The sequence below is a fragment of the Coniophora puteana genome (assembly GCF_000271625.1).
Source record: "Coniophora puteana RWD-64-598 SS2 unplaced genomic scaffold CONPUscaffold_13, whole genome shotgun sequence".
Classification (NCBI taxonomy): domain Eukaryota; kingdom Fungi; phylum Basidiomycota; class Agaricomycetes; order Boletales; family Coniophoraceae; genus Coniophora; species Coniophora puteana.
In genome coordinates, this window is record NW_006913065.1 from 947339 (window position 1) to 967569 (window position 20231).

Genomic DNA, 20231 nt, shown 5'->3' on the forward strand with positions numbered 1-20231 from the left:
GACCAACGCCGGAGCGGTGTACAATCTCACTCCGACAGAGAGCGGTGATACCAGCAATGAAGAAGGAGACCCAGCATAGCTTGCTGAAGCAGAGACTGCAGCACGTACAGATCAAGAGCTTTTTTTGGGTGAAGACGAGGCTCTCACCAACGCAACCGGGTTCGCATCATTGTAAAGGTCAGCGGGTATTCGAATCTCTACCGTTTTTATTGTTCGTTAGTGTTCGTGTCTACCTAAAGCGGTGGCTGCCATATGCAGTTGAAGTTATCGCTCAATGATAATTTTGTTTCTGAAATGGTCTCCGTATTTTATATTCGACTAACAAATGTACGAGCAAGATCATCAATTTTGATCAATGGTAAAGTGTCCGCGACATGGTGTTCGGCCGAAATTCACTGCCACACCATAAGGATATGTTCACTCAATGGGAATGCGTCACCATTCGTGATCATACAAAACTATCTCGATGACGATATTATAATGGTGATCACTCGGCATAACGGTCAAACTTTTCCCACCCATTTAGTGATGTTACATACTAGCCCCAGACTACGTTACACCTTCACCTGACCGCCACTTAACGTGACCACGCGTTTGATGCGGGGTATAAATATAGCAATCTCTCTCTCGCCTGAGTATGTTCCAATTGTCCGCACAAATCCAAGGAGATACCTGGAGGCTAAAGGTGTACTGAGAGAACATCACACACGGTGGACCCATATGCGTAGACTATCTCATACGCGACCAATCATCTGGATTATGCTCCTGGTAATATTTTACAACAAACGTTCTTTGCAGGCGCATTCGAATGTACATCAATCCGCAATCAACTAATTAGTCCCAGATATCATTTGAAGCGCTTCATGTGACCTACCTGTGTTATTGGCCCAATCTCAACGCTTCCGGGAAGCTAGAATCATCCAAAGCTCTGCCGAGCGACCACCTCCGTTTACGATCGTCACTCTCCCTCAGGTCGAACACGACGCGACTCGCTATTATGCTTTGAAATGCGGTTTGTATGCTGTTCACAAACGGACCGGTCAATACGATACCAATGCTCTGAAAGGGCGTGCCAAACGAACTTGTTGAACAGGTCGCTGTAAGCCTGTCAACGCTTTCGTTGAGATGTGGTGGACTGGAGAAAGATTAATTGAAGACTTACAGGGAACACTAAGATCATACCAACGTTCACCACCGACAAAACTGAAGTACCAGGATGTAAGCTGCTCGCCTCCAGATTTGGAGCGCTATAATGCGCTACAACGTACCGATCGAGCCCACCATGTACAAAGACGAATCGCGGTACAGCGTAGCGAGAAACGAGTCTCGTAGCTCGCAGCAGTCTTGATGCTCCCGAAGCTTACGATATTGTGTCATACACAATATCACTTTTAATATAACATCTCGCGTCACCGAAAGGTCATTCTCACATAGCCATACTACAAACGCACCGAGCTCATAGAGCGCATAAGCTGCGAACTGCAGCGCCCCTCCCTGTGTGGCAACTGTCAGATTCAGCGGGTGTCTTCCCTCGCAAAGGGAGTCGGGATTATCTGTGATCGCCCCGCCTGTGCTCTGAGCCTCCAGCGTGCTGACGGCTCCAAGAACCTGGTCCTGTGAGCTGTTCAAGAAAACCGCAAGCAGGTGCAACACGTACGACAGCTACAGACAAGAGGAAGAGCATCGCTAGCTTGCTGCGGTTCCACAAATACCACACACGCAGGATAAAGAGTGCTAAAGAATACCAGTGAGAGATCGCATGGGCCAGCGTAAACGTGATCATACTTTCGGGCATGACCATGCTCGCGAGGTGAAGCACTATAGAGGTAGGCCTTAGAGGTATGAACCCTCACGCTGAAACAGACTCACCATCGGAAACCCGGTTGAATGCTTCACACTATACCACCTCGATGAACACGCAAGCGGCATGAATCAGCAAATGGCTCACCGACGGTATGGATGAGAAGAAATAGACGCCGGTAGATGCTAGAACCATGGGCAGGAATAAGCATATCACACCTCCAGGCGAGCTGAAAGACTGCGATTTACAATAAGCCGTAAAGATCACCGCTGTAAAGACAGTGTATCGCGCGAGCGTGAACAGTACCCGCGTAGCGTCCCACCTGCGCCCCCAGATCCATCGTGCCTAAACTGATTTAAGTAGACTCTCCAAAAGAAGGAAGCCAAAGCAGCGCAGGAAACGCACTTCGAAGTGCAATGTGAGGAGGTAATCGTATACCAGGAGCGCAAGACCAGCTACTGAAGGAAAGATGAGAATAGAACACAGCAGCGTGAGATTTGAGGCTACCATTCGCATGCTACTGAAGGGATCAATTCGTATCAACAGGCCTACAGAGGTATTCACATACCCTGGAAGCTCGCTGACCAGCAGCGAGTGTCTCCCTCAAAATGTAGTCTGATCCAGAGGCGTCAAGCAACATCCAGAGGGGCTGCATGAAAGCGTCCACGTCGTCTTATATGTTTCATCACTGCAGCGCCTTTCTGTTCATCAAGGAAAAGGTAAGCTGATCGTTAGCGTCGTTTAAGGCGTCTGTTCCAGATAGTCCCACGTCGAGGATGATCATCACATTCAACATGAGAAAATGCACTGGTGTGGAGAAATCTTTCCTGGGGACAGCCATAGCGGTTCTGCCGCCTAGAGGAAGTACGATTGTACGAAAACGCCTGGACATATGAATTGAATAATACAGCAGCGGAAGACACAGCGGCAAAGCAAAAATACAAGGCTACAATACCATGTCTACCCAAGAACCATAAATACAGACAACCCTCGATCACAGATGATCATCTTCGGTGCCAACTAGATGTCGTGCATCATACAAGCGGTGCTCTACTGAGCAGCAGCCTCCGGCTCGCGAAGTGCAAACCCTGCCACCCACGTCAGCACTTTCAGTCATGAACCGTACAGAAACCCAAAACTCACCGTTATACGCGGCCTGCATCTCTGCCTGTCTCCCAAACCCATGCCCAGACCTCCCTGACAGAGCCCTCTCTGGCGGCCCGTAGCTCTTCTCATTGCTGATGCCGAAGTCATGCGTCGTCGGAAGCACATTCTTCGTCCTCTCGCGGAAGGAGAAGATCGAGCGCTTGCTTTTGGCGTGTTCGCGGAAGATGAGACCGAGCAAGATATTCAGGCAGCCTACGGAGAAGAGGAAGAAGGCGGCGACAAGCGGGAAGGTGTCGACAAAGTGCGAGAGGACGGAGGCGCCGATCCTGGAGCGGGGGTTCTTAATATTGAAATTGTACGGGATGTGAAGATATACTCACAAGCATTGCATGAAGCCGAGAGCACCAAGGCCGAACTCCGATCCCAAGACCGGAAAGAAGCGATCGAAGAACGAGAGCGGCCATTCTACGATGCAGGCATGAGCGAGAGGTGTGGTGGCGCCCACACTGAAGAGTACATACCGATTTCAGAGAACACCAAAACCACAGTCTGAGCGAGGATAAGGAGTCGGTTCAGAACCGCCCAGAACGGACCACCAGTCTGATCAGGGACGGTGCTGTTGCTGGACGGGGTCCAGGGGCGTTAGCTCAACTGTTCCTCTGCGCATAGACATGGTGTCAACGCACTCGATGTAGTCCTGACTCGTCTGATTCCCCCCTCCGTTCTCGAAGACGTTGACAGCCTTGATATCGTCCACCATGACCACGATGCTGCTCGCAAAGACGAGAAGGAGCGCAACAATGCTCAGTGCGCGAGCGATGTTGAGGCCGATGAAGACGTAGGCACGAGGAGGCAAGAACATGGTGACAGAGATAGATGTATCAAGGAAAGTCGTGGGCTTACGGAAACCAAGAGAAGGAGAAGACTGGCAAGAACTAGAAAGTGAGCCGGCACCAGGTACAGTATAGAGGAGTCGTGTCCAGCACAACGAGTGGAAAGTCGTAAGAGTCAGTGAGAATGAAAGAAAAGAAGAGGCGAGATGATTAAGTCGGCCTCCGGTGCCTCATGGACCTGTTTTATACCAGGACAACGTCGACTTGGCAGAGTCCACGACTGACAGCTTGTGGGCGCATGTATGAACGGAGAAGACACTTGCGCATAGTGACTACCTTGTCATATCGTGCGCTCGTTCATACGAAAGAACAAGGATGGCCGAAAGAGAACAAAGGTTGCATGTTGGCGAAATACAAGACGAAGATGCTACGACGGCGTCAGACCGCGTCTCGCTTACACCGGATTTTGCCGATAATAGGGGCTCCTCTGCGCTTGCACCTCCCGCTCTCCAAGTCAGGTCAGGCAAACAAGTTCATAGAACATGGATAGTAATCGATACTCAGTAATAAACCAAAGAAAAAGATAATAATGTCCCATGATCATATGTACATAAACCACACGGTCATGACGCCAGTCGTAAAGAAATATGAACAACAGGGGTGGGTATGTATCCCAGGGTATATGCACCCATATCGTCCACCACGGCACGCCTACAACTCGGAGGGCAGCGGAGGAACCGGCGGCGGCGCCTGCTGCTGCCTCGTAGTCCGCCTTCGCTCCTTTGCCTGCTGCTTTTCTTGCTCGGCCTGCATAGCCGTCATAAGCTGGAGCTGCTGCGCGATAAAGTCTGACGTGTTTGGTCTGGGTCCGAGTATCGTTAGTACCTGACCTTGACAAACCACGAAACAACAGAATGACATACCTCATCCGCAGAATACGCATGATAGTCTCTCCATTAGAAGACACCTCCTTTTCTTCCTTCTTCTCCTTCTTGCGCTCCTTGATCGTGCCAAGGTTACGCTGGTTGTACACACTCTTGACGCGCTTCTTGACCGGCACGGACTCCCGCAAGCTCTGCTGCATCACACGGACACACTCCTCCATGAGCGCATCACTGCAACACAGGTAAGCTCGCGAACATACTGAACAGACAAAGAACTCACGTATGCCAATCGTAATACAGCCGAATGGACAGCACATCGCGGTACTTTTGGTTCTGCAGCTCTTCAATGTCCACAGGGCCCTCGCCATCTGCATAGAAATAATCCCGCAAGAACTAAATGAAAAACGCATAAGCCAGTATCTCAGCATAACCGCTCAACGACGCACCTTCAGCCACTTAAACACAATATCCACCTCCTTATCCATCAACGGCTTCATCTCGCTCCGCACATCCGACAACGGCGGCACCAACAGCTCCTCAATCACCATCAAAATCTCCTTCCACACCCGCATCAAAATCATGTTCTTCGCATTGCTGCTCAAATACGTGTTCAGCGTCTGCAGGTTCGCGTCGAAATAGTCAAACAGCGGCAGAATCGCCCGCTCGATCTCCACGTCCGTCAGCTCCTCGGGCCGCACACGCGGCTTCTCCGACGACGGCAGCGGGATCTGCACCTCGCTCGCGTTCGACCCCAGCGCCGAGCGGTACAGGCCCGTCACGTTCTCCCACGCCTTTTGGTAGTTCGGGCCGAGCGTGCCAGCTTTGAGGAGCGTGCGCAGGATGGGGCGCGAGAGCGACTGGCGGATGAAGGGCGCCATCTGTCACGGTCGACTAAGCCTCGTTTTCCATCCAACACAAACGCAGGCCACTCACCTTGTCGATGAATATCCGCACCATATCGCCCTCGCTCCGCTTGAGCGAGCGGAACGCACGCCCAAAGTAAAACTGCACGTCGTCCTTCTCGCCCTCCATGCTGATGCGGAGCAACACCCGCCCGTGGTTCTCGAGCTTGAGCCATATATCGTGCGTCAAAAAGTCTCCAAACTTGCGCGGATCGAGGCAGATATACGCGCGCCCGACGATATCGTGCGAGCCAACGAGCGCGCGGTCCCGGATGCACGCCATCAACCAGAGCGGCTCGATAACCGATATATCGAACGTCTCGTCCCCTTGATATCAATTAGTTCAGCCCTGTACGCAAAGGGAACAAAGGAGACCAAAACTCACATCGAGGACTCAACGTCTCATATATCGTCCGCGTCTTCGCAATCCGATTCCCCGCCGGATCACTAAGCGTCACAAACGTATCCAACAGCGCACTCGGACTGCTCTCCAGCGGCACAAGCCCCTCCGCGAGCACAATCTTCACCGCAAACAAAAACCGCATCCGCTCGCCCTTCTCCGGCACCGGCGGCGCCTGCGCGATCACCTCCATCACCTTGTCCACGTTCATCTGGTTGTACATGTTGTCCAGCAGCCGCCGCGCAGCCTCCACGTTGTTCAGCTTCACGCACGACTGCGGCTGGAAATTGAACGGCTCCACTTTCTTCTCGCCCGCAGCGACAGCGAGCTGCTTAGCCTTCTCGAGCCACGCAGACGACTTTTGCGGCTGCAGGTAGTCCGTCGGCCGCGGGAACATCTCCGACATGAACAGCTCCTCGACGTTCCGGCAGTACATCTCGATCGCTTTCGAGATCGTCTGAAAACCGGTCTTCAGTCACTGGAGTTCACGAGGAAATTTTTAAAGACCAACCTTTGACAAGCTCGTGAAGAACCGCGCCTCCTGGTACTCATCCGACCACTCCAAGTCCTGCAAGAACGAAATCGGACTCCGCAACGAGTCGAACAAATCAACAATCGACGAGCTATGCCCTTGCTCCGTATCAGCCTCAAACTTGTCCGCTGCAATAGCCTTGCACCTCCGTCAGACGCAACCAAACCCAAGAAGAAGTAAAAAACCAAAAACGCACAGCCTGCACCCATTGAGCAGTCTTATTATCCGTATCCAACAGCCACTGCCGCACATACGGCTCAAAAAACGCGCCCACATCAAACTCCAGCGGCCCGCTTCTCACCGGCATCAGCTTCATCCATCCTTCCCAACGGAAAACGAACACGAACGTACTTGGGACAAAACGCCGAATGCATCGACAGAATCAGCTTCGTCCGCCGATACAGCGCAAAGATATCCTGTATCGGTATATCCGGCGTCGGCCCGTTCATCGACGACTCAAACAGCCGCTTCGCAGACCCGTGCACCTCCTCGATAAACAGCGGCACCTGCACACCCACAAACAGCGACACAAGATCCACCCTCCTTCGCCCATGCCCACCGTCAGCCCCTTCCATCCTTAACAAAAATACAAAACCCACTCACCCAAGTATAGGCTGCGCAAACCGCTTATCCAGCTGCTTCGCCACCCGCTCAATCTCATCCGTCATAAACAACATCGGCAGCGCCCGATTCACCCCCGGCGCGCCCTGCAGCTCCCCCATCTTCTCCGCGTACCGCTCCCGCGCGAGCTGCCGCACCCGCTCCTCGAGGTCCCCGATCCGCGCCGCAATATCCGCCTCGTACTGCTCCACAAGCCCGCTCTCGCGCACGTGGTCGAGGACGTGCAGGAACGGCTCGACCTCCGCCGTCTTGAGGTTCGGCAGCCCGTCGAGCGCGTGGTACAGCGACGAGAGGTAGATGTTGTACAGGCTGCCGTAGATGCCCTGGAGATACTCCGCCTTGCATGCGAAAGAGCGTCAGCAGTCCCCACACACCTGCGACCAAGCAAAAATGGGGGGCAACTCACATCATGCACCGGCCACCGGTCGATCTCCGTATCATGCAACGCCTTGCTCACCGCCTGCAGCGCCTCCGGTATACACTCCATCGGCACATCGCTCCGCTCATAAAACTGCTTAATCAGATCCATAAAACACGTCACCCGATACGGCTGCCCAATCCTCCACCTCAACGCGCACTCATTGATCAGATCCAGATGCGGACCAGACAGAATCGTCAGCGGCACCTCGTCCGCGTCGTCCACCTCGGGCGAGAACATCAGCTCAAGGTCCGCAACCAGGCAAAACTCCACGAGCCGCTTGTAAAACTTGCGCGGGTTCGGCGGGATATACGTAAACTCCATCCCCGTCGGCACCTCGTCGTCCCCCGTCACGTCGTCCGCGAGCTCGCCCGCGTTCCCGATGCTGCCCACCGCGCCGTACAGCGAGCGGCGGCTCCCGATCGAGCCATGCCGCGTCGCAGCACCGCTGCCAGTCTGGGAGTAGACGGAGCCCGGGCGGCCGGCGGCAGAGACGGACTCGGTGGGCATGGACTTGATGAGGTCGGGGTTGACAGACATCATCGCCTTCATGAGCTGCGAAAGCGTCGACTTTTCCATGGTCTGCCAGTGGTTCCACGCTGCGTCCGACGAAAAGTCTTCTCGCTGACCGGGGAACGGGAGCCCACCATTCAGGTTCTTTGAGCATGTCTATAGAAAAATTAGTTGAGCAACGATACACCACACCAAATCAACGCATGCTCGCCTTCAGATCCATCAGCGCCGCCTAAGATAAAAAATCGTCAGCGACCATCGCACAGTCCAAAAGACGCAGCCAACCCGCACCTTCTCCGTACAAAACTGCCGCATCCGATCCACCTCGCCCTGCATCGCCTCCTCGGGGATCTTGAACAACTTCGCAACAACCATCACAAGCGGCATATCCGCAACCTTGGCGCTAATACTCGGCTGCGCACTGCCCGTCCCACTACTCACCGAGTCCCGATGCACCGCCCCCGCCCCCGCCCCCGCCGTCGTCGACGCCGTCTCATACCCCGAATCGCTCGCCGCCGCCTGCCCCGGGCTCGGCGTCAGCTTCGCCTGATACATGCCTAGCCTTGACTGCAGCTCCGGCGACACGCCATGCGACACATTCCTCAGCGCCTCCCTAATGAGCTTCACGAACTGCGCGATCTGGTTGTTGAGCTCGAGCTTCCAGCGGTCGCCGGCTGCGAGCGTCGGCTCCTTCTTGAGCGCGGACGTCGCCTGCGCGGCGAACATGAGAATGAGCTCCTCGATCGAGCGGTTCTCCTTCATCTGCTTGCGGAACGAGTCGCTCATGAACTGGCCGTAAAAAACGGCCATGACGCGCCGCGTGAGCTGGTCCGAGTACCTATCGCGCGCCCCGTCAACACCAGTGCTCGCACTCGCCACAGCAATACGAATAGCAGGGCGAGGACAGAAACACGCACGCAGCATCCTTCCCCATCGCAATATTCTGCAACTTCTGCTCAAGATGCTTCAACAGCTTCTCCGGGAACTTGACGCTCTTCGACCCCGACCCAATCTCCTTGAACACATCCGCGATGGACACGATGGAGTTCGATATCGCGCCCGACACGATCTTGTGGTAGTGCTCCTTCTCCTTGACCTCGGCGCTGGCGCTGCCTCCATTGTTGCTCGCCGCGCTCGAGGAGGGATCGGAGACCTTGGGCTGGGTGAGGTAGCTTAGGATGCTGCGGGGCGGGGTGTGGGGCGTCGGCGGTGTGAGAGGGCAGAGGGGGAGAGGCGACTTACGCTACTCGGAGGGTGTAGCTGGGGGAGAGGTGAACGTGACATTAGGTAAAGGGAGGGAGGGTGACGCACTCGAAGAGGTCGTCGTCTGTGACTCTGTATTTTGACATGCGTTTGTCATGGGTGCTCGAGATGCTGTTCCTGCTTCTTCGTGATAGGGTAGACATGGGATTCGTGTGCCCTGCTTGTAGGGCTGGTGTGCGACAACTGAGATATTTGGCTGGTTGTGGCTTAGAGTCGTGTAGATATTTGTTGAAAAGCGCGATGAGAGAAAGAGAAAGTTGGGGGGAATGGTCAGGTCGAGGGAGTGGATGACATGCAGCGGTGATCGTCTCCGTACAGCGCAGCACAAGCACAAGGACCCCCTTCCTTATCCGGCCCGTCCTCCTATAGACACTTCAAAATTATAATCTATGCAATGTTAACGTTATTCTACCACAATCTATGTCATCTAAAGCTCATCATGCCCCTTCCGCCTCTCCGTCCCCTCTGGCTCCTCACCCGACTCCTTACTCTTCCCATTCTTCCCCTTCGCCTTCTTCGGTGGCTTCGGCGCCTTGCGCTTCACCAGCCTTTGCAGATGCTGCTCCAGCCTCCCCGCCCGCGCCTTCATCTCCGCCGTCGCAATTGCCGGATTCTCATTCATCCCCGTCCGCTTCTGCTTCTCCACGCCCTCGTTCAGCCACACCTCGTGCTCCTTCAACGCCTCCTCCAGCCCGTCCAGCTCCTCCGCCGTCCATTTGGAGGGGACACCCGCGGCAGCATCGGCTGTCATATTCGCGCGCGCGTCCGTGAGGAACACGCGCGTCGCCCAGTTCCATTTCTGACTGCTGTTCAGCGTCGCCGGGAACTCCTGAATCTCAGTATACCGGTACGTTATCGGTCTCTCGAGCGCCCTAACCAAATCCATCAGCACCATCACCACACCCAACACCCAACACAACAACTCACTCGAGAGCATGGCGCTTCTGCCACAGCTCAGTCGTCTCCGCCGACTCGCCACCATCATTCAGCCACTCCCTCGTCTCCGCCAGCTTCTCCGCGATCGCCTTCCTCTCCACCGCCGTCGAGCACTTCTGGAACGGCGACTGCGCGCCGTCGTCGAGGTTGTCGCGCAGGCGATAGAGGTACGTCTCCAGCGTGTTCAACGCCTCCTCTCTCATCACCTTGGCCGCCTCCTGTGCGTCGATGCTGCGCAGTCTGCACAGCGCGTCAGAGTTATTCCCCCCACCCCAACCAAGTGACTCACCTCTCACGAGAAGCCTTCTTCTCCTCGACCGTGTACGGAGGAAGTGACGAAAAGACAGTCTTGACATTAAGCGCAATCGTGCTCAGCTCCTCGAGATCCTTCGCAGAAACCTTCTTCTCCTTCTTCGGCGGAGTCGTAGCCACAGGCGACGACTCGGCCGCAGTCTCATCCGTCGTCGAGGGCGTCTGCGAATCAACCTCCTCCTCCGTCGAAGACGTACCAACGCCAAACAGACTCTTCAGTTTACCTGCATCCTCATCATCAACAACGCCCCCAGCAAGAAAACCCACAACTCACCAGTCAATGACTCCTCTTTAATCTCCCCATACGCAACCGCCTCCTTCACCGCCACAAACCCGCTCTCCGAAAGCGCAACCGTGACTTTCACAACCGGATCCACCGCGCCCCTTTCCGCCAGCGTCCCGAGCGCCTCCGCCACCCCCTCAACCCGCGCCTCGAACAGCTCGCGCGGGAACCCAGGCGAAATCACCTTCGTATAATCCAGCCAAAGGCTAAAATCCTCCCCGCGGCGGAACGTCAGCGTCTTCTTGCTCCCGAGCTTGCTCCCCGCGGGGAACAGCACCGAGCTGATCGTGCGCGGCGTCGGCGCGGCGTCGGACGGCGGCGAGGAGAAGTACGAGACCTGGATGTCGTGCATGCTGATGTCGGACACGCGGATGTCTTTTGTTTTGAATTGCCGCGAGAGCGAGGCGCCGTACAGCGCCGCGCCGAGGACGGCGGCTTCGTCCGCGTTGACGTTTTGTGCGATGAGGTCCCTATTAGACGTTAGATTATGTGGTTATTTGATGCAGGACGTAGAACTCACTCTCCAACTGCGGCTCTTACTGCAGCCTGAACCATGGGCGTACGGGAGCTGCCCCCAGTCAGAATGACAGATGTAATATTGTCCTATAAAAACACATAAGCACAGTCCAACGCAGCATGTAAACGGACAACTCACAAGCGTCAAATCAGCCTGCGCAAGCGCGTCCCATATCGGCTGCACAAAACCCCCCTTAAGGTCCGCACATGCCTTCTCAAACTGCGCCCGCGTCACCTTCGCCTTAAAGTCCAAATCAAACGCCGCGCTCTCCACCGTCGCCACCGCCTCCGAGTTCGCGCTCAGAATCGTCTTCACGCGCCCCGCCTCCTTCCACAGCTTCGCCATCCCGCGCTTGTCCGTGCGCACATCGCGCTTGTGCTTCGCAATAAACGCATCCACGAGCACCTCGTGCAACCGCCGGTCCAGCTCCGTCCCGCCCGTATTCCGATCATACCCCACCCCCTTCACCTCGATCTGCGTCACGGGCGCCTTACTCTGCGGATCGAGCGTGCTCTCGAGCCGCACAACCGTCGCCCGCGTCGCGCTCGCGCCCGCATCATATATCACATGATACTCAGGCGCCGCGAACGCGCGCGTCATCGCATAGTTCACCGCCACCGCCGTCCCGTCGTTCACGAGCGCCAGCGTGCGCAGCCCCGCGATCGCCAGCGCGTCCGCGACCGCATCGCGCTCGAACTGCGTGTAGAACGGGGGCACAGCGAGCACCGCGTCGTGCACGGGCTCGCCCGCGAGCGCCTCCGCGAGCGCCTTGACGTAGCCGAGCTGCATCGCGATGAGCTCCTCGGCCGCCCACTGCGTGCCGTCGCTCCGCGTGACGCCGATGGTGCCGCGCGCGGTCTCGTGCAGCTCGGCCTGGGAGATGGTCGCGAAGAACGCGGGGGCTTTGGAGTCGTACGGCACGCCCTGGAGGTATTTGAGGGACGAGAAGGAGTCGGTGGGGAAGCGCGCGGCCTGGTACAAATAAATATTCACCGGTCCGGTGAGTTTGGCTCTCGGGTATAGTGGGAGGAACGCACAATGTTAGCGGCGTCGCCGCCAAATAGCCTGTCGTCTTTTTTCCACGCGACCGAGGACTGGATCTTGCGTTTCGAGTCCTTGTTAAGCAGCACGTCGAACGGGACACCGGGCTTCATGAGGGAGGCCTTGATCCAGTCAGAGCCATAGTCGATCGCGAGGACGGAGGCGCACGCGGACTGCCAGAGCGAGCACGAGAGCACCAAAAGTGCTAAAAAAGATGTGAGTGTCCAGCGCATGGTGGGGCGAGGACGTGTTGGTCCACTAGCAAAGCTGCTTAAGGCTTCCAGTGACCGGGGTAACAGTGGACGGACGTGTCAGACAGCGAGCGGACACGTAGAGAAAACGGGGCTCGGCTTCTCCCGGGCACTCAGGGGCTAACAACAAGCACACGCAAGCACCTGCCTAGAACAGCAGCTGGTCCGTGCGCGCACCCACAGCCGTATATAAGGAAGAGGTCGTGCGATATGAATTCCTCATACTTACCTTGATGGCACCGGCTCCTTCACGGACTTGAGTCTGTGGGCTGTGGGGGCCCTCCATAGCACGGCGACCTTGTCCACACAGAGGGTGTCTGCAGTTTGTATGGGCTCCGGCTCATGCACCGTCTCAATATTTTCCTGTCCTGCCACGGCCACTCTGGCTAGGCAGGCCTCTCTTTTTTGCCCTTTTCGCCTCCTAACCCTAACCTTAGATACCACACTATAAGTAATGCTTATATTTTGCTATCTAACCATAAGCAAGGTGAAGGCATTAATGTAAGATGACGGTCCCAGATCTACATCATTGATATTCGGCTTCGCATTAGCATTTATGTGCTGTCTGCTGGTCTCCGTCACTTTCCATCCCCCTCGATGGTTTACCACTCTTTCTATCTGCTTTCCATGGTCCCGTTCCTCCGTCCATTGCCCATATGGTTGCTGAAAAGCTTGAGCTGAGAACAATTCACGCACCACAGAGGTTTTCAGCTGTAAAGTGTAGCATCATCGACCGACGATTCTCCACCTTCTACGATTCGAAAGCACGCGTTTGTCACACTTTTGAACTCTGGTCTCGTTTGAACTTGATTCGAACGAGCGTCACGCGAAAATCCGCTCAACTTCTTATGGTCGTGTAAGCACAAGTTTTTGCCTTCAATATCGTAACATACAAGATTAGAACGGGCACAATACTCCAAACATTGGTTCCAAACGTGTTTTGACATAGGTAGAAGTCCTTCTCACTACCCCGCAACGCCCCTCCTTCCTGCCTCAACGGCCGAAACGTGATGTCCAAATCATGAGGCATTGACAACGAAAACGCAAAGAACGAGTTCTGAATCTCGTCCTCGTGTATCGACCTCGTAGGCAGCGTCCACTCAAATTCTCTCATTCACATCGCCGCGATCGTCCGCATCTCGTACAGCGCAAAGTTCTGCGCGGGGCACTTACGCGGGCCGGTGATGAATGCCATCCATTCCTCCTTCAAACTTACGCTCAGATCCTGGTTGCTGTTGTCGTTCTTCCGTGCCTTGGCGCCGCCACCAGCCCCGCTGCCCTTCGCAAGTGCCTCAACACCCCCATTGCAGCAGCGGTTACTGACGAGCAGCCAATTGGCGTTCCAATGCAAGATCATCAGTCCCTCAAGAAGCTGGACTGGAACCGAGCCAGCTGGCTTCTGTCCTCAGACTCATGGGGCTGAATTCATGTGCCACACCCGCACTTTGGAGTAGGTTGAGATGATGAGACGTTGGTCGGACGTCGACAGGTTTGGCGAGGGTCCAGCATCTATCATTAGCTTCGACTCCGGCGCTACTCACAATCTTGGTCGAAGCAAGTCTCGGGTTCGATACGAGATGTTTCTCGGCTTTGGCAGTCACCCCTGGCTGATCGAAGACCCACGTAGGAAGGCGTTCAACGTTGAGCGGCATTATGGGTCGCAGGATAGCTCGAGCGTCTATCACGTTAGGTACGTTAGATAGCTGCTGAAGCAGCCAAGCGCAGGACACGATCACTTACTAAGATGCACCATCCCGTCATTCCCCTTCAGCTGCCTTTATGCATGCTCTTTGTTTCGTTTAGTCAGCACAACTTGGCAGCAGAAACCTTCATGCGACACAGCTGTTAGCGTATAAGAGCGCGACAGAGCCGCTGTTGAATATTGAAGGACAGACCAAGCTCGGTCTTTGCATCCTCGCAGCAACACCACTGACCGCGCGAGAGCAAATCGTTAGTAAGTCCCTAGTCAATTTCCGAGCTCATTGTGGAGCCTGTTCACGCGTGCACTCGATGTCTCGAGCACCTCGACGCGTCAAGAGTCTTGCTGGAGTCGAGCTGTCTATCTATCACTATAATTCAGCCGCTCCTCCTCCGAATACATCTTCGAATATCAACTCCTGTATTGGACCTGCTATCAGCTATGACGATCAGAGAGGCGGTATTCCTCACTTTCGAAACGAGCGGGATCGATTCCTATATGTTCTTCAGGCTATTGTGCTTGCTGGGCTTACTTCTGGAACTGTTGTTCCAACACCGGCCCTTCAACCAGCGCCGAAGTGATTCTCATACTACACAAACATCAACCCTCTATCCTCGTCCTTGGCGCGGGCGAGCTTGGCCTCTCCATCCTTCGCGGGCTTTCATCCCATCCTTCCAAGCCCAGCGTCACCGTCCTCCTCCGGCCCCTATCCATCCAGACTTCAACACGGAGCTCGAGCAAACCCTCTCGAGCCTCAGCGTTTCCATCACACACGGCGACCTCACCGCACCAACCTCCAGCCTCGCCTCCGGCTTCGTCGGCGGCCCCGGCACCCAACTCAGCCTACGCCGCGCGGCGCTCCAATCGCGCGCGAAGCGGTACATCCCCTGGCAGTTCGGCGTGGCCTACGACGTCCTCGGCCGGGGCAGCCCGCAGCCGCTCTTCGACGAGCAGCTCGACGTGCGCGCCCTTCTCCGCGGCCAGGGGCGGACGCGGTGGACGATCGTCTCCACCGGCATCTTCACGCGTTTCCTCCTCGAGCCGGCTTTTGGCGTTGTCGATCTCGGTCGGCGCACGGTCACGGCGCTGGGGCGGTGGGCGAATGAGGTGACGGCGACGACTGCGGAGGATATTGGGCGGTTGACGGCTCGGATCGCGTTGGATGAGAATGAGCGTGGTGGGACGGGGTGGGACGGGGTGGTGCATGTCGCGGGGGATACTACGACGTTCCAGGGTGTGGCGGATGTGGTGAAGACGCACGGGTGGGATTTGCAGGAGAGGGTGGCCACGGTTGAGGAGCTGGAAGGGAGGCTTGCGGAGGATCTGGAGAATTGTGCGTTGAGGTATCAGTTGGTTTGGGCACGGAATAAGGGGGTGAGTTGGGATGTTGCGAGGACTTGGAATCGTCAGAGGGGGGTAGAGATGGAGGGACTAAAACAGTCTGCTGAAAAGACTTTGCCGAGGCCGTAATGAGTGGCAATGAATCAAAATTGAATACATACTGATAACAAGTTCCACAGCGATTGTAATATTCATGAATTGCAGATGCCCGCTATTGGGCCTGGTATCACATGGGAAGACGAACTCATACGTGCGTCGCGGGCGCCACACCTTGAGAGAAGAGCCCTCCACCGTGAACCAACCGTGTCCTGGCCCGAAGCTAGCTTGCAGATGGGCAGATGATTCTTTGAGAGAAAGCGGTGATTTTGCAAGGAGTGAATCACTTGGCATCCAAATTCGCGGAATGTAGCATCCACTTCTAAACGCAGCTTTCCGAAGTGACACGCTGGAATGACGGTGGAAGAGGTTCCGATCGTGTGGATGTAGAAGTTGGATGAACGCGGCGTGGTTATATGCATGCACGAAGAAGGGAACGGGGACCTGCAGAGCGACTAGATCATGAGTATTGGTCAATCGTCAAGGTTCACCTTCACATGAACATGGAAAGAAGAGATGAAGGACCATTCAGAATGGTCCAAGCGCGACACGTCCTCTACCCATCCCACCTCCCCACATGGATTCATATGCGGCGCACAGGCGATGCGTATGCGATCAGCGCTCGAAGACATCGGACGAGTAGGAGCGATGAGTTTGTCATAGGTCTGCCAGCGGTGTAATCGCCCGAAGAGTCGCCCGAGACTATGACTAACTGTCGTCGTGGTTGAGTGACTCCAACATTGGACAATAACTCCGAGAGGCAAGCTCTGTTCGAGCGCGAGACCAGTGCACACCGCTATGGCGATGTGCTATATGCCCCAAAAGAAAGGAAGTGGTGTTGGGGAACCAGATGAGCCAGGATGAGATAGCGCAAAGCAACCGCGTCGGGTCGAAGGCCCACATCGATATCAGGGGTACCAGTCCTTTCCCCAGGCATTCTGTGCGGACTTTGAGTAGGCTTTAAGCTGCCCGCAACCGCAACCGTGCCTATCGCTGGCGGCCTCATCATGATGTCCTCTGATGCCAGAAGGTTCTGTGACGAAGCCGAGAGCGCGCCGAAGCGATGAGCCCGCTATCGATGAGAAGGGCGATAGTATGCAGCTGTAGCACGTTTGACAACTGCCTCGCGGCGACTGTGCATGAGAACGGCTGGGCAGCGGCCTATGCCTCCGATGTCCTTCTACAAAGCCGAGGCGGAACCTTGGGGTGCTAACTTAGATTCTGATAATAGTCCTCATGTGCCTATCGACCTAGCACTCCAAACGGCCGAGGCGTATGGCCAGGTGCAGCCTCGATGTCGTCTAGATATGATTTAGAGTCTCGGCGGTGTAGACTAAGTAACGTGCTTATGGTCTAGGTGGCAAGGATGGGGCGCGTTCGTCGGCGGCAAGTCGGGCAGCGTGGAATGCGGTCGAAGTTGACGAATATAGTGATCCTCTCTTCATGATCTAAACTCCGATAAGATGCCCCCTTATAAAACACATCAAACTCGCCCGCAATCTCCATCGTCCCCCTTCTACTACTCCAAAAACTTCCTACTCAGCGAAAATGGTGAGTCCCATTCATTCTGTATGGCAGATAGGAGCCCTAATCCACGACGCGTCCCAGGTCAAAGTCGGAATCAACGGGTGAGTGGGGTGTTCGCGTCGTTTGTCTCGTCGGGGGTCCTTACCTTTTTTGCAGTTTCGGTGAGTCTCATGTCCTTCTTCTCATTTGATCCTGTTCCTCATGGACGACAGGTCGTATCGGCCGCATTGTCATGCGCAATGCCATCCAGAACCAGGACATTGAGGTCGTCGCCATCAACGAGTGAGTCAACTTCCTGCCTCCGTCTCGCGCATATACTCATGCGTTTATGTGACTAGCCCCTTCATTGACCTCGAGTACATGGTTCGATTCTGTCTTTGGTCACTGTTTCAATGGAGGCTTACTCTTCCTTCTAGGTCTACATGTTCAAGTACGACTCCGTCCACGGTCGTTTCGACGGCGATGTCCACACCAAGGACGGCAAGCTCTACATCAACAACAAGCCCATCACCGTCTACGCCGAGAGGGACCCTGCCAACATCCCTTGGGGTACTGCCGGTGCTGAGTACATCGTCGAGTCTACTGTAAGTCCTGGCCGTCTCCTTGATCCTTGATCCAGCTTATAATCGGCGCATAGGGTGTCTTCACCACCATCGAGAAGTATGGGTTTCACCCCTGTCTTTGCCGATGACATCATTAACATGGCTTCTACTACAGGGCCTCTGCTCACTTGAAGGGTGGTGCCAAGAAGGTCATCATCTCGGCTCCTTCTGCCGATGCCCCCATGTTCGTCTGCGGTGTCAACCTCGATGCCTACGACTCCAAGTACACCGTCGTACGTACAATTGCGATTACCCACGGGTTCGATCCCATCTTATGGAAACGTCTTTAGATCTCGAACGCCTCGTGCACGACCAACTGCCTTGCTCCTCTCGCCAAGGTCATCCACGACAAGTTTGGTATTGTCGAGGGTCTCATGAGCACCATCCACGCTTCCACCGCCACCCAGAAGACCGTCGACGGTCCCTCCAACAAGGACTGGCGTGGTGGCCGTGCCGTCAACAACAACATCATCCCGTCCTCCACGGGTGCTGCTAAGGCTGTTGGCAAGGTCATCCCCGAGCTCAACGGCAAGCTCACGTAAGTCACAGCATTTGCTACTTGGGGTATAGATGTTTATCGTGAAACGCGCTCTTTTTGGACGTTTCCCTCTACAGTGGTCTCTCCTTCCGTGTTCCCACTCTCGATGTCTCCGTCGTCGACCTCGTTGCCCGCCTCGAGAAGCCAGCGACCTACGACGAGATCAAGGAGGCCATTAAGGAGGCCTCTGAGGGCCCGATGAAGGGCATTCTTGCCTACACTGAGGACCTCGTGGTCTCTACCGACTTCGTCGGCCACCCCGCCTCCTCGATCTTCGATGCCCATGGTGGTATCCAGCTCAACAAGAACTTCGTCAAGCTTATCTCGTGGTACGACAACGAGTGGGGCTACTCGAGGCGTGTCTGCGACCTTCTCGTCTACGCTGCCAAGAAGGACGGTGCTCACTGAATATCTGCGGGCGCTACTGGTGCTAGCAGGCTTTGAGATCGTGTAAGAGGTTTCGTGCGAAGAAGTATTGAAGAATAACTTGTTGTTTGTAATTCGACCACTCCGCCTCTGTTCTTTGATGTTATTTTCTGTAGAGACACTCCTCGTTATGGGAGCTTAGGATAGCAATTGCATTGATGTGCTTTTAGACCAATCAGATGAAGTGCATTTGAGAAGTATGCCGTCGGAGATGTATCGGACTTATCGGAGTGTCGGCGTATGTGCCGGATCTCCGCTTCTTTCGGGTGGCCAGCATCTAGCCCAACTTGAAGGAGCTTGAAGGTCTTCCGCCACCCCATGCTACGGGTGTGGCGCATCGATTCAACTCATCAGCCCGATGGCAGGGGTTGGATGGGTAAGCTTCAATTCAGCTTATTGATCCACTGATGATCGATTGATCTTGCAATGTGGAACGATGTCGTGATTCGCTGCCTGCCAGTCACCGCCGCTGCAGTGGGGGCCGCATAGTGGCGAGCCTATCAAGCCACCACTTGACTTGGCTTTGGTCTATCTATGGGTAAGTAAGTACCACTGATATGTACCAGTTTTTCAAGTCCATTATCACCATTCCATGATCAGCATCAGATCGCGCTGTTCTGGACCTTTTTGCATGTACGTGGTGCTCTCGATCGGATGCCGTTGATGTTGATTCAGGATTGTGACTAGTGACTTGGGGTATAGCGTTAGAGACTGCTGTCTTACAAGCTCCCGCACCGGACCCTCGCCACACTCAATGCTGTGTGTGTTGACGAATGGTGCGACCAACGAGTTAGGGACCTGCGTTAGGCCTGTTGTCTGCCATGTTCCAGCATCCAGCATCAGATGGCTCTATCCCGGGTTCAACGTTGTTATTGTGCTGACCGGTGATCTCGGCCAGTCTCTAGTTAACGTTATGGCCTGCCACCTGGCAGGTTTCACTCGTTCTGTTGTTTTTGTCTTTGGATCGTAACGCCTACTCAAGTGCCCAGTATGTGCATACAATCACTCAAAACGCCGAGGTAAACGAGTTGACACACAAGATGACCTATGATCATGACCAATGTCTAACTAATCCTGGGGCCTGGGCACGAGCTGCTTGGACTCGGACGCCCACGCGAGCACACATACTCTCGCTGGAAATGGACTAGCGAACCGGAGTGGTCAATAAGACCTCGTCGGCGTTAACGGTTGATGCTTGCTACACACCGATTTCGTCCCATGGTTATCTATGGTCATCCACATCTCGTGTCTCGGACGGTTACACTGGGTATAACGATGGGTGCGGTGTCTTACCGTGTGTGTATACATAGTTAGTGTTCTGTCAACGTCGTTCACCGGTATAGATTGCGGAGCGGCGAGCACCGCCAGACGACCTTCTCGATAAAGTC

At 55.0% G+C, this 20231-nt stretch overlaps 7 protein-coding genes across 7 annotated transcripts; 3 read left to right on the plus strand and 4 right to left on the minus strand.

The window, feature by feature from the left end:
- Nucleotides 1-879: 879 nt before the first annotated feature.
- CONPUDRAFT_157974 (uncharacterized protein) lies at nucleotides 880-2456 on the minus strand (the record flags this gene model as incomplete). The annotated part of the gene is made up of 12 exons (XM_007774956.1): nucleotides 880-1021; nucleotides 1083-1105; nucleotides 1163-1203; nucleotides 1269-1388; nucleotides 1452-1608; nucleotides 1658-1734; nucleotides 1786-1818; nucleotides 1870-1897; nucleotides 1949-2146; nucleotides 2207-2259; nucleotides 2309-2318; nucleotides 2370-2456. The coding sequence occupies 12 exons, from the start codon at nucleotides 2454-2456 to the stop codon at nucleotides 880-882; spliced, it is 969 nt and encodes a 322-aa protein (XP_007773146.1).
- A 176-nt stretch (nucleotides 2457-2632) lies between these two features.
- CONPUDRAFT_110455 (uncharacterized protein) lies at nucleotides 2633-3907 on the minus strand. The gene is made up of 5 exons (XM_007774957.1): nucleotides 3595-3907; nucleotides 3430-3530; nucleotides 3289-3373; nucleotides 2945-3234; nucleotides 2633-2889 (listed from the first exon to the last, which is right to left on the minus strand). The coding sequence occupies exons 1-5, from the start codon at nucleotides 3768-3770 to the stop codon at nucleotides 2852-2854; spliced, it is 690 nt and encodes a 229-aa protein (XP_007773147.1). The 5' UTR covers nucleotides 3771-3907; the 3' UTR covers nucleotides 2633-2851.
- Nucleotides 3908-4259: 352 nt separating this feature from the next.
- CONPUDRAFT_130149 (cytoplasm protein) lies at nucleotides 4260-9535 on the minus strand. The gene is made up of 16 exons (XM_007774958.1): nucleotides 9323-9535; nucleotides 9254-9271; nucleotides 8929-9192; nucleotides 8303-8849; nucleotides 8223-8243; nucleotides 7487-8167; nucleotides 7063-7418; nucleotides 6811-7002; nucleotides 6656-6752; nucleotides 6439-6597; nucleotides 5913-6384; nucleotides 5559-5854; nucleotides 5072-5503; nucleotides 4906-5018; nucleotides 4665-4856; nucleotides 4260-4603 (listed from the first exon to the last, which is right to left on the minus strand). Exons 1-16 carry the CDS (start codon nucleotides 9415-9417, stop codon nucleotides 4453-4455), a joined length of 4086 nt encoding a protein of 1361 aa, XP_007773148.1. The 5' UTR covers nucleotides 9418-9535; the 3' UTR covers nucleotides 4260-4452.
- A 107-nt stretch (nucleotides 9536-9642) lies between these two features.
- On the minus strand, nucleotides 9643-12672 carry CONPUDRAFT_168568 (actin-like ATPase domain-containing protein). The gene is made up of 7 exons (XM_007774959.1): nucleotides 12360-12672; nucleotides 11461-12294; nucleotides 11326-11408; nucleotides 10797-11275; nucleotides 10500-10746; nucleotides 10202-10450; nucleotides 9643-10146 (listed from the first exon to the last, which is right to left on the minus strand). Exons 1-7 carry the CDS (start codon nucleotides 12594-12596, stop codon nucleotides 9702-9704), a joined length of 2574 nt encoding a protein of 857 aa, XP_007773149.1. The 5' UTR covers nucleotides 12597-12672; the 3' UTR covers nucleotides 9643-9701.
- Nucleotides 12673-13579: 907 nt separating this feature from the next.
- CONPUDRAFT_84701 (uncharacterized protein) lies at nucleotides 13580-14043 on the plus strand. Its single transcript, XM_007774960.1, has 2 exons — nucleotides 13580-13901; nucleotides 13945-14043. Exons 1-2 carry the CDS (start codon nucleotides 13803-13805, stop codon nucleotides 14035-14037), a joined length of 192 nt encoding a protein of 63 aa, XP_007773150.1. The 5' UTR covers nucleotides 13580-13802; the 3' UTR covers nucleotides 14038-14043.
- Nucleotides 14044-14796: 753 nt separating this feature from the next.
- CONPUDRAFT_146546 (uncharacterized protein) lies at nucleotides 14797-16660 on the plus strand. The gene has a single exon (XM_007774961.1). It carries the CDS (start codon nucleotides 14812-14814, stop codon nucleotides 15781-15783), a length of 972 nt encoding a protein of 323 aa, XP_007773151.1. The 5' UTR covers nucleotides 14797-14811; the 3' UTR covers nucleotides 15784-16660.
- A 638-nt stretch (nucleotides 16661-17298) lies between these two features.
- Nucleotides 17299-18825, plus strand: CONPUDRAFT_76391 (glyceraldehyde-3-phosphate dehydrogenase; the record flags this gene model as incomplete). Its single annotated transcript, XM_007774748.1, has 10 exons — nucleotides 17299-17301; nucleotides 17329-17378; nucleotides 17434-17438; nucleotides 17490-17559; nucleotides 17616-17640; nucleotides 17694-17861; nucleotides 17915-17937; nucleotides 17995-18112; nucleotides 18170-18417; nucleotides 18495-18825. 10 exons carry the CDS (start codon nucleotides 17299-17301, stop codon nucleotides 18823-18825), a joined length of 1041 nt encoding a protein of 346 aa, XP_007772938.1.
- Nucleotides 18826-20231: the final 1406 nt, after the last annotated feature.